The sequence below is a fragment of the Papilio machaon genome, chromosome 6, assembly GCF_912999745.1.
Source record: "Papilio machaon chromosome 6, ilPapMach1.1, whole genome shotgun sequence".
Taxonomy (NCBI): Eukaryota; Metazoa; Arthropoda; class Insecta; order Lepidoptera; family Papilionidae; genus Papilio; species Papilio machaon.
In genome coordinates this window covers 6,504,456-6,518,029 of record NC_059991.1, presented here as the reverse complement: position 1 = coordinate 6,518,029, position 13,574 = coordinate 6,504,456, and the positions used below count along the sequence as shown (strand labels likewise).

The window sequence follows — 13,574 nt, the reverse complement described above, 5'->3', positions numbered from 1 at the left end:
TTACCAAATATTGTTTCAGCAAACTTTTTTCCGTTCTTACAATTGAATTATCTTGTTGATATACTTTTTTATTGCACAAAATTTCGTTTTATTTCGTATACAAATTCAAAAAAAGAATATATTTTTATTATTATTATACTAACTAACCGTGAACAGCTTTTCGTTCAACTATCTTTTATCATTCATGATTTTAACTCGAATAATAGTTAATACAATTAAAAATAATATGTTATGGGAAATTACATGTTTTGGTATATACTTTGGTATGTTATGTACTCTACTAGTAGTAGATATGTCAATCAAAATTTTATAGTTTATGTAAAAATTGAGCTGTCAGCTGTCGTTGTCAGCGTAGCGGGACAGAATGTTCCACCTCATTACACGGGATTACTTACTTTAGAGTAACTCATTTTACTGAACGGCCCCGTACTTTGTAAAAATGAGCTCGAATTAAAACTACATCGCCGTGTAATTGGACAACTAAACATAAAATTAAACTATTTTGTAATCTCATTTAACGCTATGAGTAAATTTCAAAAAATTTAATTTAATTTAAACTCTATAATTTAATTAATAATAAATAACTTTTGAATATGGTTTTTAGTTTTATATATTTTACAATTAAATTTTTGCTAATATAACCCTAATCAACTCCTGGTCTAAAGAAGGTTGATAAAATATTCTATAATAAGAATTTTATTTCATAACTCTTTCGTTATTAGTTTTGGTGGATGTGATTTTTAAACGTCTAATTAAGTGTAAGTAATTATTGGAACGATTATAAATTACAAATATTACGGTAGCGTACGATTTTTTGTAACATCTAGAACCAATTTTGTTGATGGTTCGAATAATCAATAACGACTTTAGATCTGATATGAATTCTTTACCCATTATTATTTATATTAATGGATTAGAAGGTGTTAAATCGATTGAATTACTGATTCAAGGATTATTACATTAATCAGTGAAATTTATTTACAAACAAAAAATTGTTTCTTGGTATAAAAATAAACGTAGCTTATGAACCTAGTATCAGGCATAAAGATCCACATAGTAATTCGTACAACATTTTTTACTAAAAGAAAATGATAGTTGAAATCGTTGACTTCTAACAAAGAAATCGTTATTTAATTAATGAATTATAACGATGTGATCCATTTGATAATATGAAGAGGGAGAGAAAAAGTATAATTCGCATTTGAAATTGTTACACAAAAAATGTCGGAAAAATGTTGCGAAGCCGAGATGATTTAATTAAAGCTATAGTTAATTAATTCGTTTCAAACTTCGGGGAAAGAACGATAAAATAATTAAATACGTCAAAATTATAGAAAGCCAATCGTTCTTGGATATAAATGATTGCAAAAAGCATCATTTGGTACCTTTACCTGAATCGGTTTGATTTATGAATGTTATTTCTCAATAAAATCCTGTTTTTATAAAGAATCGATATACAATTTTTCCTTCTTGATTTTCTTATGTTTTGTCATCCTTTTTTAGGTTATTGATTTCTCGATTAAACGATGATTGAACGATGCAACTATAAAACTTGCAAAAATATTATTATCCTGCTCGTTCTTTAAAAAAACGACAATGGAAACTCAATAATGAGAGATAGATCCAATGCGTGTAGAGACATCCGGGGCCCGTCAACTATTCGGCAGCGGGCAAAGTTGCGTTATTATGACAGTTGGCGAACTCCATTAATTACAGAAATTGCCACGTTAATGTAATTCATAGCCTGTCTAACTGTTTCGACAACAACCGCTATATAACATTGACGCATACGATCCAAATTGTGTTTGCACCAAAAAAATATATTTATTTTAAAAAATATATTATTTCTAATCAAAAATTACTTATTTTATAGGTACCAAGTCCATTTAGGCTTACGACTGATATTCTGAGATGATTTAATAAACAAGCAAACTGTACAAAGAACTCATTGTAAGCCATTTCGTATTAACATTAAAACAACAGCACCAAAGAGATGATATTCGCCTTTTGATGTCAATTTTGAAGTTTATTTAATTAGTTATTTCTTTAATCTTTGACTTAATGATATTGTCTTATGAAATAAATTCGAGTTAGATTCATTTTAAATTTTTCATTTTAAATATTAATTTATAGCGATACTAGAAATTACTACATTGTTAATTCGCATCGGTACTTCTTTTCCAACTGTGTACTAAATAATGTGTTAAAAGCTTTTTAAAGAAAAAATATATTATCCTCGTTTAACATATCTTTAATTTTGCATCTAAAAATTTATTTTTAAAACTTTGAAGTGTATATGTTTGCTTTTTATAACTATTAACCTGTTCACTTGTTAACTAGGAATAACTAAGAAACAATAAGACAGTATCAATCTCGAGCAAACACTTTGGAGTAATCTCGTTTCTTCAATAACTTAAAAGGTCTGATTAAATACCGCCTTGCGAAGGAATTTGCGAGACCGTAAAAGTTGTAGCTCTCTGTTCACCGTTCACGTCCGTTAACAACGGTCGTGTCGCTGTTGAGAAAATTCTTAGTTTATTTTACACAAAGTAACAACTCAACTGAATTTAAGAAAATGCCTCTACATTTACTTAGAATTTATTAATAACGCAAGCGATTATCTTTTTTTTTAATTGTTAATATAAAATATACCACTAAACTATTAGTAAATTATGGATTTAAATGAAATACTTCGTCGTGTCCGATAAAGCTTTGAGATGTACTATTTTTAATAGTACATCTCAAAGGCCGGCAACGTATCTGCGGTTCCTCAGGTATTGCAGATGTCCATGGGCCTTGATGAACACCTTGGTGGTCCCGCTGCTCATTAGCTCTCTTATTTTATAATAATTATCAAACAAGCATTATTAGCAAACACAAGCAAAAACCATGTATCTCTGACATCCAAAAATGATGGAAAAAAAAATGAAATTCAATTTCAAAATAATGTACTTTAAAACATTTAATCTTTCTGTATATCTGTTCAAACTTGCAAGCTTTTAACATCCCATTCAATTGTCAGATTAGACTGGTGTCGGATTTTGAAATAAAAGTTAAAATTTTATAATTGACACTCGTTGATGGATACGTAGTTTTGCAAATGAAAAAAAAAAAATAGTTCATTTGTTTATTTAGTCACCATTATTTTCAGTCGTAAAGCAATAAAGTCGAAAACGGTAGCTTGTAAACAATTGAAACTTAATTATTTATAACATTTAAATGATAAACCGTGGGTTTCTGAATCCAAAAAACTCTGTATATCGTCATCCCTGTCATTATGTTTGACAAAATAGAGATAGCAATATATTTTAAACGGAGATTACGGTCTCAGAAATCCAGTGGTAACTTTATTATGATGAATTTATTGAGATGGAAATAGTAAGATTATTCGGCAAGTAATCTTTGAGTAATCGAAGGCGGTTGACTATGGCCTAGTCACCCATAACTTGGGGTAGGCTCCGAGCCCCTCGGTGGGGACGTATAGTGAGCTGATGATGAATCGAAGGAAGAAAGACCCAGCCGAACGTTGTTTTATATCATAGAGAAGATGCCAAAGCCTACATTTATTGTTAATTGCATGTGAAATGAAAATAAATTAAAATGACACACAAATAATTATTGATGAAATTCATTATTGAGCGTTTCGCTTTTCGGTTATATTTTATAACCTTTGACAATTTCACTCGCATACTTCCACATTAAAACAAAAATGAAAAGTAATGCATAAAATTAAATTTGTATTAAAATCGTTTAAATCTTTCGCAATTCAATTATTTTTCCCTCGTATTGTTCAATATACAATAAATCTTACGAAGGAAATACTATTAATTTAAGTATAACAGTCAATTTATCTTAACTTTAATGTGTTAACCAATTACCAATTATATCAGATTTATTAAAAGTTTGTTATTATTTGATTAACTGCTTTTCATTTTGTCGTAGTTATTTTTTTCGTAATTTATTGATTCACTTTTATAGAAACATAAAATATAATTCTTAATTTATGTTGATTGGAATAATTTGATTGAGATATTGGAATACTGCAACGAAAATGTTTTAATCTATAAATCAATGCACTAGTTATTGGGAGCTACACGCTAGTTATTGCAAGTAATTGGGAGCTATCGATGCGATCTTAGTCGAGTAGAGTTCATTTTCTATGGAAATTTAGATAAGCACTCGTGGAAATGGAAAACACGTTTGAAACAGCATAAAAAATTTGTTTACTCGTAGTTGAGGAAAATTTAAACTGAATCAACTCTGGTACAATCAAATGATTTAAGATGCAATTGTGCATTTGTATTCCGATGGCTACTTCGCATATAATCTTATACAGATTTTCGCTATCGCTTGTTTTGTATGCATTATTGACCCTTAGTGTTACTGTGAAATTATTTTTCATTAAAAAGCTCATGTTATTTTAACCCGTCACTATTTACTTTTTTAAAGTCAATTATAGTGTTAAAAAGAAAACGTGTTTTATTTTAATAAAAATTATAAAAGGCATGCTTAATAAGTAAAATATATTTGTTTACAGGTGTGCGCAGCTATGATGTCCTGTCCCTTGCCCCTGCCGCTGCTGCCGGCTTTGCATCCACAACCAACGCTTACCTCGGACTTCCCTATTCATATCGGCATAAAGGTGAGTTTTCTTTGACTAGTCTTTTTTTACTTTCTTGTAACGTAACTGATGTAATAATCCTATCAATAAATGTATTTTTAACATTAGTATGATCGTAATGTCTTTTGAAAATAACATCTATATCAAGAATAAATACATGATGAGAATTTTAAATAATAAACAAAAATTAGAATTTAAATACTAACTAAATATATAAAATAATATATTTACGTATGTAATATGAGTTAACAAAAATATTAAATACTTAGTATTAACTTTTTCATAAAACGAACTAATGTTCAGTAGTGTTAGATCATTTCTCATAGTGTTAATTCTCAATATTTGAACAATTACGCCGACATTAAAATTTCTCAAGTGTTTCGATTTTCCAAACTTTCTCTGTCCCATCTTAATAAAATAATTTAGGAATGTATAAATTTTCTGTAATATTTACAAGTCGTTTTTATTTTTCTTTCTTTAATGCTTCATGTTTACGGTCTCAAGTCGTTTGCTGTCGTAGGTAAGTAGAAAAAAAAATATAAATTAATCCGGCCGCCTTCTCCGACGAGTTTCAGACAACTTAAATTGCGAATATATCAAAGCTAAATAATATAAAGTAAGCAAAGAATATAGGATAACTTTCGTTCGTCGACGCTCCAACGTAAAAGGGAGTTCACACTGTTTGCTTTTAATGTCAACTCGCACATAATATGAATAAATATTCATCGTTTTTCGGGAATTTGTATTTATTTGATTTTCATTTATTCCACCAGAATATTTATATATATTTTTGAGTTTTATACAAGAGAGTTTTATATATATTTGCAGTGATTATTTTAACTTACATTTGAAATATTTACTTTAGCATTTTCAGTATTTTAACTTGGCAATAACGCTCTTTGTTGCACATGTATTCATTTGATGTGTGTAGGATTTATTGTTATCTAATGATAACGTACACACGATTGTCGTCCCTTATATTCTCTTTTAAATACAGAGGCAAAAATAAATGTTACAGTGATTTTTTTTAATTAGATTCCACAACAAAGTCACTGACTTGTCTAAACACAGCCTTAAAGTCAAAATGTCACTAAAGTAGAGTCAAACGTCAACCAATCCGCCAATGCAAACATTTTTGATAAACTTCTGCCCAGATACCTTTGCGAGTTAAACGATCTTAATGTATAAGTGGATATCGATTTATCCTGTCGACTTTAATTCGTTTCCAGATCGGAGAAGCGCTTCGTTTATTTTAAACACTCGTACTCAGACACAACAAACTTTTTGTTCCAGTCACTGTGATTAATTAGAAGAATAACCCTTTGGATTATAAATAGCATACTTATGTAAGTTCTGTGTAATTATTATATTTATAACTCTTATTAATGAAAGAGCCATGTAACAATCTAATAATTTAGTAAATTTAGCCTTATAAATAAAGAATAAATGTAATATTTTATGACTTGTTGTAATTGTGAAAAAATAAATTTACTATTCAAGTTTTTCCAAAAGTATCTATCAGAAAATGTTTTATTACTCTAACAGAAATTTACCTAGTACTCCTCCTCTGACTAGAATTTATTTATAAAATGCTATTACTCTGTTTTAACATAATTTTCGGCGTTGATTCAATTTTCGTCAACATGAGTCATATTTCACTAGTCGAAGGCGGAGATTTCAATTCATACATAATATTTGAATAAATAAATATGCATGAAACCAATTTGTAGAGGCCGTACTGTTGCCTATGGCCGGCCGACTAGCCTACGATATCATTTGCGGACCTCGCTACTGGATACGAATGAGCTACGCGCCACGAATGAGCTTCGTAGCAGTCTACGACGCTCAAACAACATATCGCATTAGTCTAACTCTGATGTTTCGTGCCAATTTCGCAGCAGTGAAGACAAGCTTGTTATTGTTTGTATCGTACGTCCTTTGAGCAGAGATCACGAGTTAAACGATTAGGCACATTTGCATGCTACGTGGACTATAAGGGATGTTGTTATGTTCTCTTCAACTAAACTTGCTATAGACAAGGTGTGAAATTAAATGAAAATTGAATACTGTAGGATCATTGTTATGCATTATTGTAAAGGGAAATATTTAAAAATAAATAAATGAATATCTATGGATTAAAATAAATGTTACATAGAACCTGCAAAATAAAATAAAACACAAGAAAAAGTGATAGAAATGAAAAGTACAGAATATCATAGAGTAAAAAAAATATTTCGTACTGACTAAAATCTATAAGGGCTAAATTACTTTAAGACTGTGATAGTGACATAGTAACCTAGATGGAGTAACTCGATGGGAATGCTTTCTTGTAGGTTGCGAATAATGAGATATTTTCTTTTACGAGAAAAATTTCTACATTTTATTCTGTACCGAGCAGTAAGTTTTAAGTATCGTTAATTTGCCTTTAACAGGGTATTTTCTTTGTTAGCTGTTGTAGATAGTCAGAAACACGGATGCGTTGCTTTTCTTTTTAATTTAATCCGATATTTCTTTACTTCAGTATATTATTATTTATTTTTTGCTTATTAATTATGTACTTATAGCGCTGATGTTGTTGTGGTTCAGTATAAGTATATTTTTAAATTGATAAAAATGTTTATTATTTAATAAATGTGGAGGAGGTCTCAAATGTATTTTATACCAAAGATTAACTGTAAATTAGGTACAAATTTCCTTTTTCTATATATATAGTATGTAAGGTGTATATGAAAAAAGGTTTTTCCATAAAAAAGGTTTTACAATTTAAATTTAGTGACAAACCATATTTATTTCTAAAATTGCTATTGCCTATAATCCTTAGATGAGGCCATGCCTATATCCTGAAGATTATATACAATACAGGTTAGTAAACTGATTGTTTAGATTAGTTTAGCAGTTTGTGAGTTCGCAGTAGAACAATGAGGCAAGCCAGTTACATTACATTTATTGATACAGTGCTTTTCACCTTATAAGTTTTCTTGTTTTTAATGTCACAGTGCAAGTTTTTGCAAAAGGAACCGAGACGCAATATTATCTACTGGCATATTCAATTTGTAAACTCTTTTCTGTTTGTTTGTCGATTTATTTATCTAAGATGTTAAAATTATAAATTCAGAAACGAAGTTAAAACCATTCATTTATAGCATAAGTTATTTATTTAGTTCACGTCCGAAAACATAAAACAAAGAGGGTTTAGATCTTTGTAACCTTGGATGTTGTTTAAGACAATTTTAATTATTCTGTATTAAATTTCCTTGATCCCTTCTGCGGGGCATTATTTTACTCCTTTTACTGTCGGAATTAGATGAGTAAGACAATAATGGCGCATTTCTATTAAATTCTTTACCCTGGAAATATGTATTAACTAGTTATGAAAATATAAAATCATAATTGAAATTACAAAGATAACTTCGTCGAAAAATGTTTTCGATGACAGCTTTAAGATTTTTTTTACTTACTAATATGTCATATCTTTAGTTTTGTGACCTTTATTTCTTATATAATAAAAATAATAAGGAAACGTATTTGAGAACTGAAAGTTTATATACTAATTTAAGGTTATTATTGTTACGTAACCAATTAAGAATCTTCATAATGTTATAGATAAGCATATTTCATTTCAACTTATGGTTGAAAACTGAATTCAATTTGCTGGTGGTAAACGAATAAATGAGCACAAACGATCTTCAGGGATCGTTTGTGCTCATTTATTCGTTTACCATTAAACACATCACAAACGATAGGTTAAACTCTCGTGTAGTTCCAAAACCATTCGGGGATCAAATTAACCGAGCTCTTTGAACAGGTAACGTGAGAAGCACTAGCGACCGCACGCCGCTTGCCTCTGACGGATGAAATGAAAGCCTTTGTAGGTAGATGCCACACGGGCGGTGCAGCCGCTATACAGTTTTAAAACACAAATCGCATCGCTATATATCGCACCCAAATCCATTTTCGTAAAAACCGTGAATTAATTAAAAACTAATCCGTTTTGACGTGCTTTAAGTTACTACGAATATGACCAAATGATTCTACGGTGGACTTTGAAACTATGCACAGGCGCCCGAACGCCACTGTGGCATCTCTCTTAGGATTCCAATTTGTGACGGCTCATGTACTTTGTTATTTTGAACTCCGAATTATTTACTTTTCAGTGGCAAGAGTACAAACATCACAACATCTTCAATAACACTTCTTTGTACAAACATCACTTTGTATGTTTTATTCAATGTTATTAGTTATTCATTACTTATTAAAAGATAAAGATAGCTTTATTTTCTCTTAACACAAGTAACATATTATAATTACATATTATTAAACATAATTTTGCGAACAATAAACTATTACTAGTAAAATAATGCTAATATTTACGACCAATGAGAAATGTGTTAGTTTTGTTAGTTTCCATATATGCCAAACTTATTATTTAAAATAAGTATGGTTAGTGTGAGTTTTCTCCTTGATCTTCTGTGTAAGGGCCGCCTAGAGCGGTGAAAGCCTCCTCCAGATTCATCCATGTCTTCCTGACCGGTGTTAGTCTGGTCCAGCCGTTTCAAGCAATTTTTATTATATCGTCGCACCACCTTAAATGTGGACGACCCTTTTTTCTTTTGCTATCGCTTTTTACGTTAATTGCTTATTACGCTCTGAATATTAATTGTTTTAAATTCTTACACAAAACTTGTTATGACAAATTAAAAAATATGCTTATTTCGTAATCAAGAAAAAAAATCAATGACAGTTTATTCAAACAATCCTGACACACAATTTATGCTATGTAAAAGACATCGCTTTTATAAATGTTCTTCAAATGTTAATAACTAGATATACCTCGCAGTTTTGCCTGCACTACTAAAATATCACATATTATGTAATGTCTTATAAATTGACTAGCTGATTCACGCGACTTCGTCATCGACAAGGATGAATTTTTAAATCCCATTTTAACTTAGTAACTTTTATCTTTTAGCTTCCCAACATTCCAACGTCTAACCTTCCTACCTTCTAATCTTTTAACGAAAACCGTCCTTTCCACTAATATTCGAATGTTATAAAATATAAGGTTCATTGTCATCATAAATACAAAGCAATATTAAGAAACATCGGATGGATCTTTTCATCACAGCTAACGAGAAGCGACGTCGCGGACGAAAAAAAAGAGCTCCTAAATGTTGTGGTGACGTCACAACACGTTAAATAACGGGCATTATCTGGCCTACAATATAAACGTCGCGACCTGCGCCGCAATAACCGACGCCCCAAGATAATGGCCGCCCGTCCGTCATCTTTCCCGGGAACAGCCCGTCTCGTAGTCGATATTTTTTTTATAAAACACTCCTTATTATGTCGCCAGTATCTATTATAAGTTAATTCTTTTAATTTTATTAAAGAATTAATAAACATTTAAAAGCTATTGACACTTTTTAACTTAGTTTACATTTATGTAAAACTAGCTTTTACCCGCGACTCCGTCCGCGCGGAATAAAAAATAAAAAACGGGGTAAAAATTATCCTATGTCCGTTTCCTGGTTCTAAGCTACCTCCCCATCAATTTTCAGTCAAATTGATTCATCCATTCTTGAGTTATAAATAGTGTAACTAACACGACTTTCTTTTATATATATAGATGATATGTAAAATTTATACGTCATTTTCTGCTTTACTGCTGTGCAATCGTATACACAAAAAATCGTGTTCGTAATATGTATTTCCATTGTAGAATTTTAAACACATACCGCCATCACTCTCACTCTTTTAAGAAAAAAGAGAAATAACATTTAGTTTTACTACTATTTATCGCCAGTGAAATTTCTTAGTTAAGGAGCTGAACTGTCTAAATATTTTTTTTTCTTTTTTACGTTGTTAAGGTATTACTGTGACTGAAATTAAAACATTTTCAATAGAAATAAGACCTAGTTGTGGTGGCACAGATAAATACGTAGCCATTACGTATAATCGGCAATAACCGCTATTATGCTTAGCGAAATTGCGTTGTATCTAATAACACAAACAATCTGGATCTTGTTCCGTCCGTACATTTAATTCCAATTGTTCGGTTATTGAACAATTAAAGTAAGGGATCGCTTATGACTTTTACGCAGAATAAATGAATTGTAAATTTAAAGTAATTTACCTTTAAAACAGCTTATAGCTTAAGCTAGAATTTGTATAATACCCGTGGCTTATTGTCGTCAGATTTTGTGTGCAAAACCGTGAAACCCCTATTTTCTAATTACAAATTCATGAAATTGAATCTTTCGCACTTTAAGTTTTTACCCTCAATATTTATTTGGATTACTTAAATACGACAAACACCTTATTTAAATTTAGATGTATCTTTTATTGTTTGTATTTAATTGTGAAACGAATACAAAAATTATTGTACCATTGAAGTACCTAATATTGCGCGGCAGTTAGCGGAATATAATAATATCAAATTCAATCGGTACATTGTTTAGATATTACTAAAATTCATAGTATCATATGCGTCTATCTCACCGTTGCACATGTTCCATTTCCACGTCGAAACATTTACCCGCGTACTAGTTAATGAACCAATGCATTAATAGAATTGTTTGAGCGCGCGTGCGGGCGCTCACCGCTCAGCGCTGCATGCTTTTACTGTTATTTAAGCTTTATTACAATGCAAACAATTTTTGATGATACGCTACTAATTATTATGTTTTTAAATTGCTACTGCAAATCAAATATGTATCGGTACATTTTCGATTGGGTCTTTATAACGTGTAAATATGTTAGCCAAAAGTTATCATGGTATCATATATATATATATATATTTACAAATTATAAATTATTATTAATATATAAATTATATAAATGTAGATGCTTGTATACAAACATAGTTTTCTACTTGTATTAGGTAATAAGCCTTTTTTCGTCGTTTCACGTCTTTTAATCTACGGCCTGTGATTGATATTATGGACTTCAATATAGTGTTAATAGAGTAAATGTTAGTGAATACCTTTAAATATGCATCATCAAAAGTACTTCCGGTGTAAGTACTGATCATATCTCAATAGTCATAATTTTTGATAATGTCTAATATCAGGGTTCGGTAGAAGAATTGACATTTGTTTAAGCTGAAATGTAATTGAAATATTGTTTTTTTTATATGAGAGAATGGGGCAAGTGAGCAGCGGGAACACCAAAGTGTTCATCTACGCCCATTGACATCCGCAATACCAGAGGAATCGCAGATAATTTGCCGGTCTTTGAGATGGTGATGGTGGTGTTTTTAAGATTAGGCCATGAAAATAGTTTTTGCTCTCGTCTTTATCTGATAAGAAGTTGGCAACACTTATCAGTTTTATATTTCAGTAGTATTAAATGATGCTGTAAAAATTTATATAGTAAAATAGGTTAATACAAATTTAATTTAAGTAAACAAGAGATTATGGATTCGAGATGTTTCCAAGAAAGTATAAAATAGGAAAGTCAAAGTGTATCCGTAGGGAAAAATTCCATTGCCTTTTCTACGAAATAATAAACATCAGTGAAGGATTTTTGTCAGTAACATCGTGATTTTCCATACTAAATAAGTTTTACTTTAAAAGTAAGTATCATTATAAATTTTCATGCAGTAGAATGTCAATTCTATTGTTAATTGCGAAAATAACAAATTTTTTTTTTTTTGATTTAGGATATCATTTTTGACAGTTTTCATACAGTTTATTTATGTGTAAAATATCAAACGGAATTATTTAAAAGGACGCTCGGCTATATACCTGCTCTTCAACATTTTTGATAACTTTACCAAAAGGGGTCTTCTCATCATCAATAGATAGCTAGATATGTAAAAAAAATATTTAATCTATTTCAACAGTGGTATAGCAGAATTTACCACACAGAAGACAGATAGAAATTTGTAAATTATATTTAAAATAAGGTTGAACAAAATTAGTTGATTTAGTACTTTGAAGCATCTCTTTTGTTTTGTCTTATTTCATTGAAGCATGGAAAATAATAAAAGTATTGCAACAAAGAAAATTGAAAGGTGTGTGAACTAGCTCTTAAGTGATTCGATGTTATCTTGGCGCACAACTCGAGCCGTTATCGGCCGGTCGTTACGTCTTATTTGTGCCACGTCCAACAACTTTATTTTCCATACTCCTTATATCGTGGCAAAAAGTTTTCCAATAAAAGAGCCTTTGTAACTGTTAAGTTTTTGCTATTGTTCCCGCTTATTGCCTACAGGTGACAATTGATGCCGATAGCTCTTTTTAACTGACTTCGAAAATAGAAAAGTTTTTGTGTTAGCCGCATTGTTTCGTAGGGATCAAGCGGTGATATGTTATTCTGTTATATTGTTCTTATTTACAAACTTTAGGTATATTAATGGAATAATATTCTCACCAATGATTATTTTTATTTAGAAACATTTATATTAGACTAGTTTTGGTTTTATTTTAATTATATTTGAAACTACTACTGTATTACTAAAGTTTTGATTTCCTTAACAATTAACAGATTTTTGTTTATCACAAAGATTAATATTATTCACTAACGTAAGAAGAAAAATATGTGTTTTCTATGAAGCTTATATTTTAAAATAAGGCGATGTAATTCGCATTGAGCCCTCTTTTATTTCCTTTGTATTTAAACCAATAACAATAAGTTTTATGTTACGATGTTACACTATCGAATCGCAGTAGGTACTTGATTTCCTTATCGAGCCTAACCAATCGTACACCAAACTATTGAATTTCTTTCTAGGAATAGGCTTGTATATTTTCACTATTTTGCACTGCTTAGTTTTGGTTATATTCAATATAAAACATTTAATCACAATTGCAATCATTTTAAGAATCTTAAATTATTACTCTGGATAAAATCGGAAAAACCAAAGGTTTAGGGTAAGAAAATTATTTTTAGCAACTCTCGGAGTTTGTGGAGTCACAACGACAATTAAAAATACAGGACAAACGGAACGCGA

At 30.4% G+C, this 13,574-nt stretch overlaps 1 protein-coding gene across 5 annotated transcripts in view; it reads left to right on the top strand.

Annotated features, from left to right (window-relative positions):
* LOC106714967 (polypyrimidine tract-binding protein 1) overlaps positions 1-13,574 on the top strand; it is a 348,985-nt gene that overhangs the window by 138,121 nt on the left and 197,290 nt on the right. For 4 of the 5 annotated variants that reach the window (XM_014508121.2, XM_014508118.2, XM_014508120.2 and 1 more), the window contains exon 2: positions 4,538-4,642. In XM_014508121.2, the coding sequence (XP_014363607.1) occupies positions 4,550-4,642 (93 nt within the window). In that variant the 5' untranslated portion in view covers positions 4,538-4,549. Of the gene's footprint in view, positions 1-4,537; positions 4,643-13,574 lie in introns of those variants that run through there. The other variant, XM_014508122.2, reaches the window with a different exon arrangement.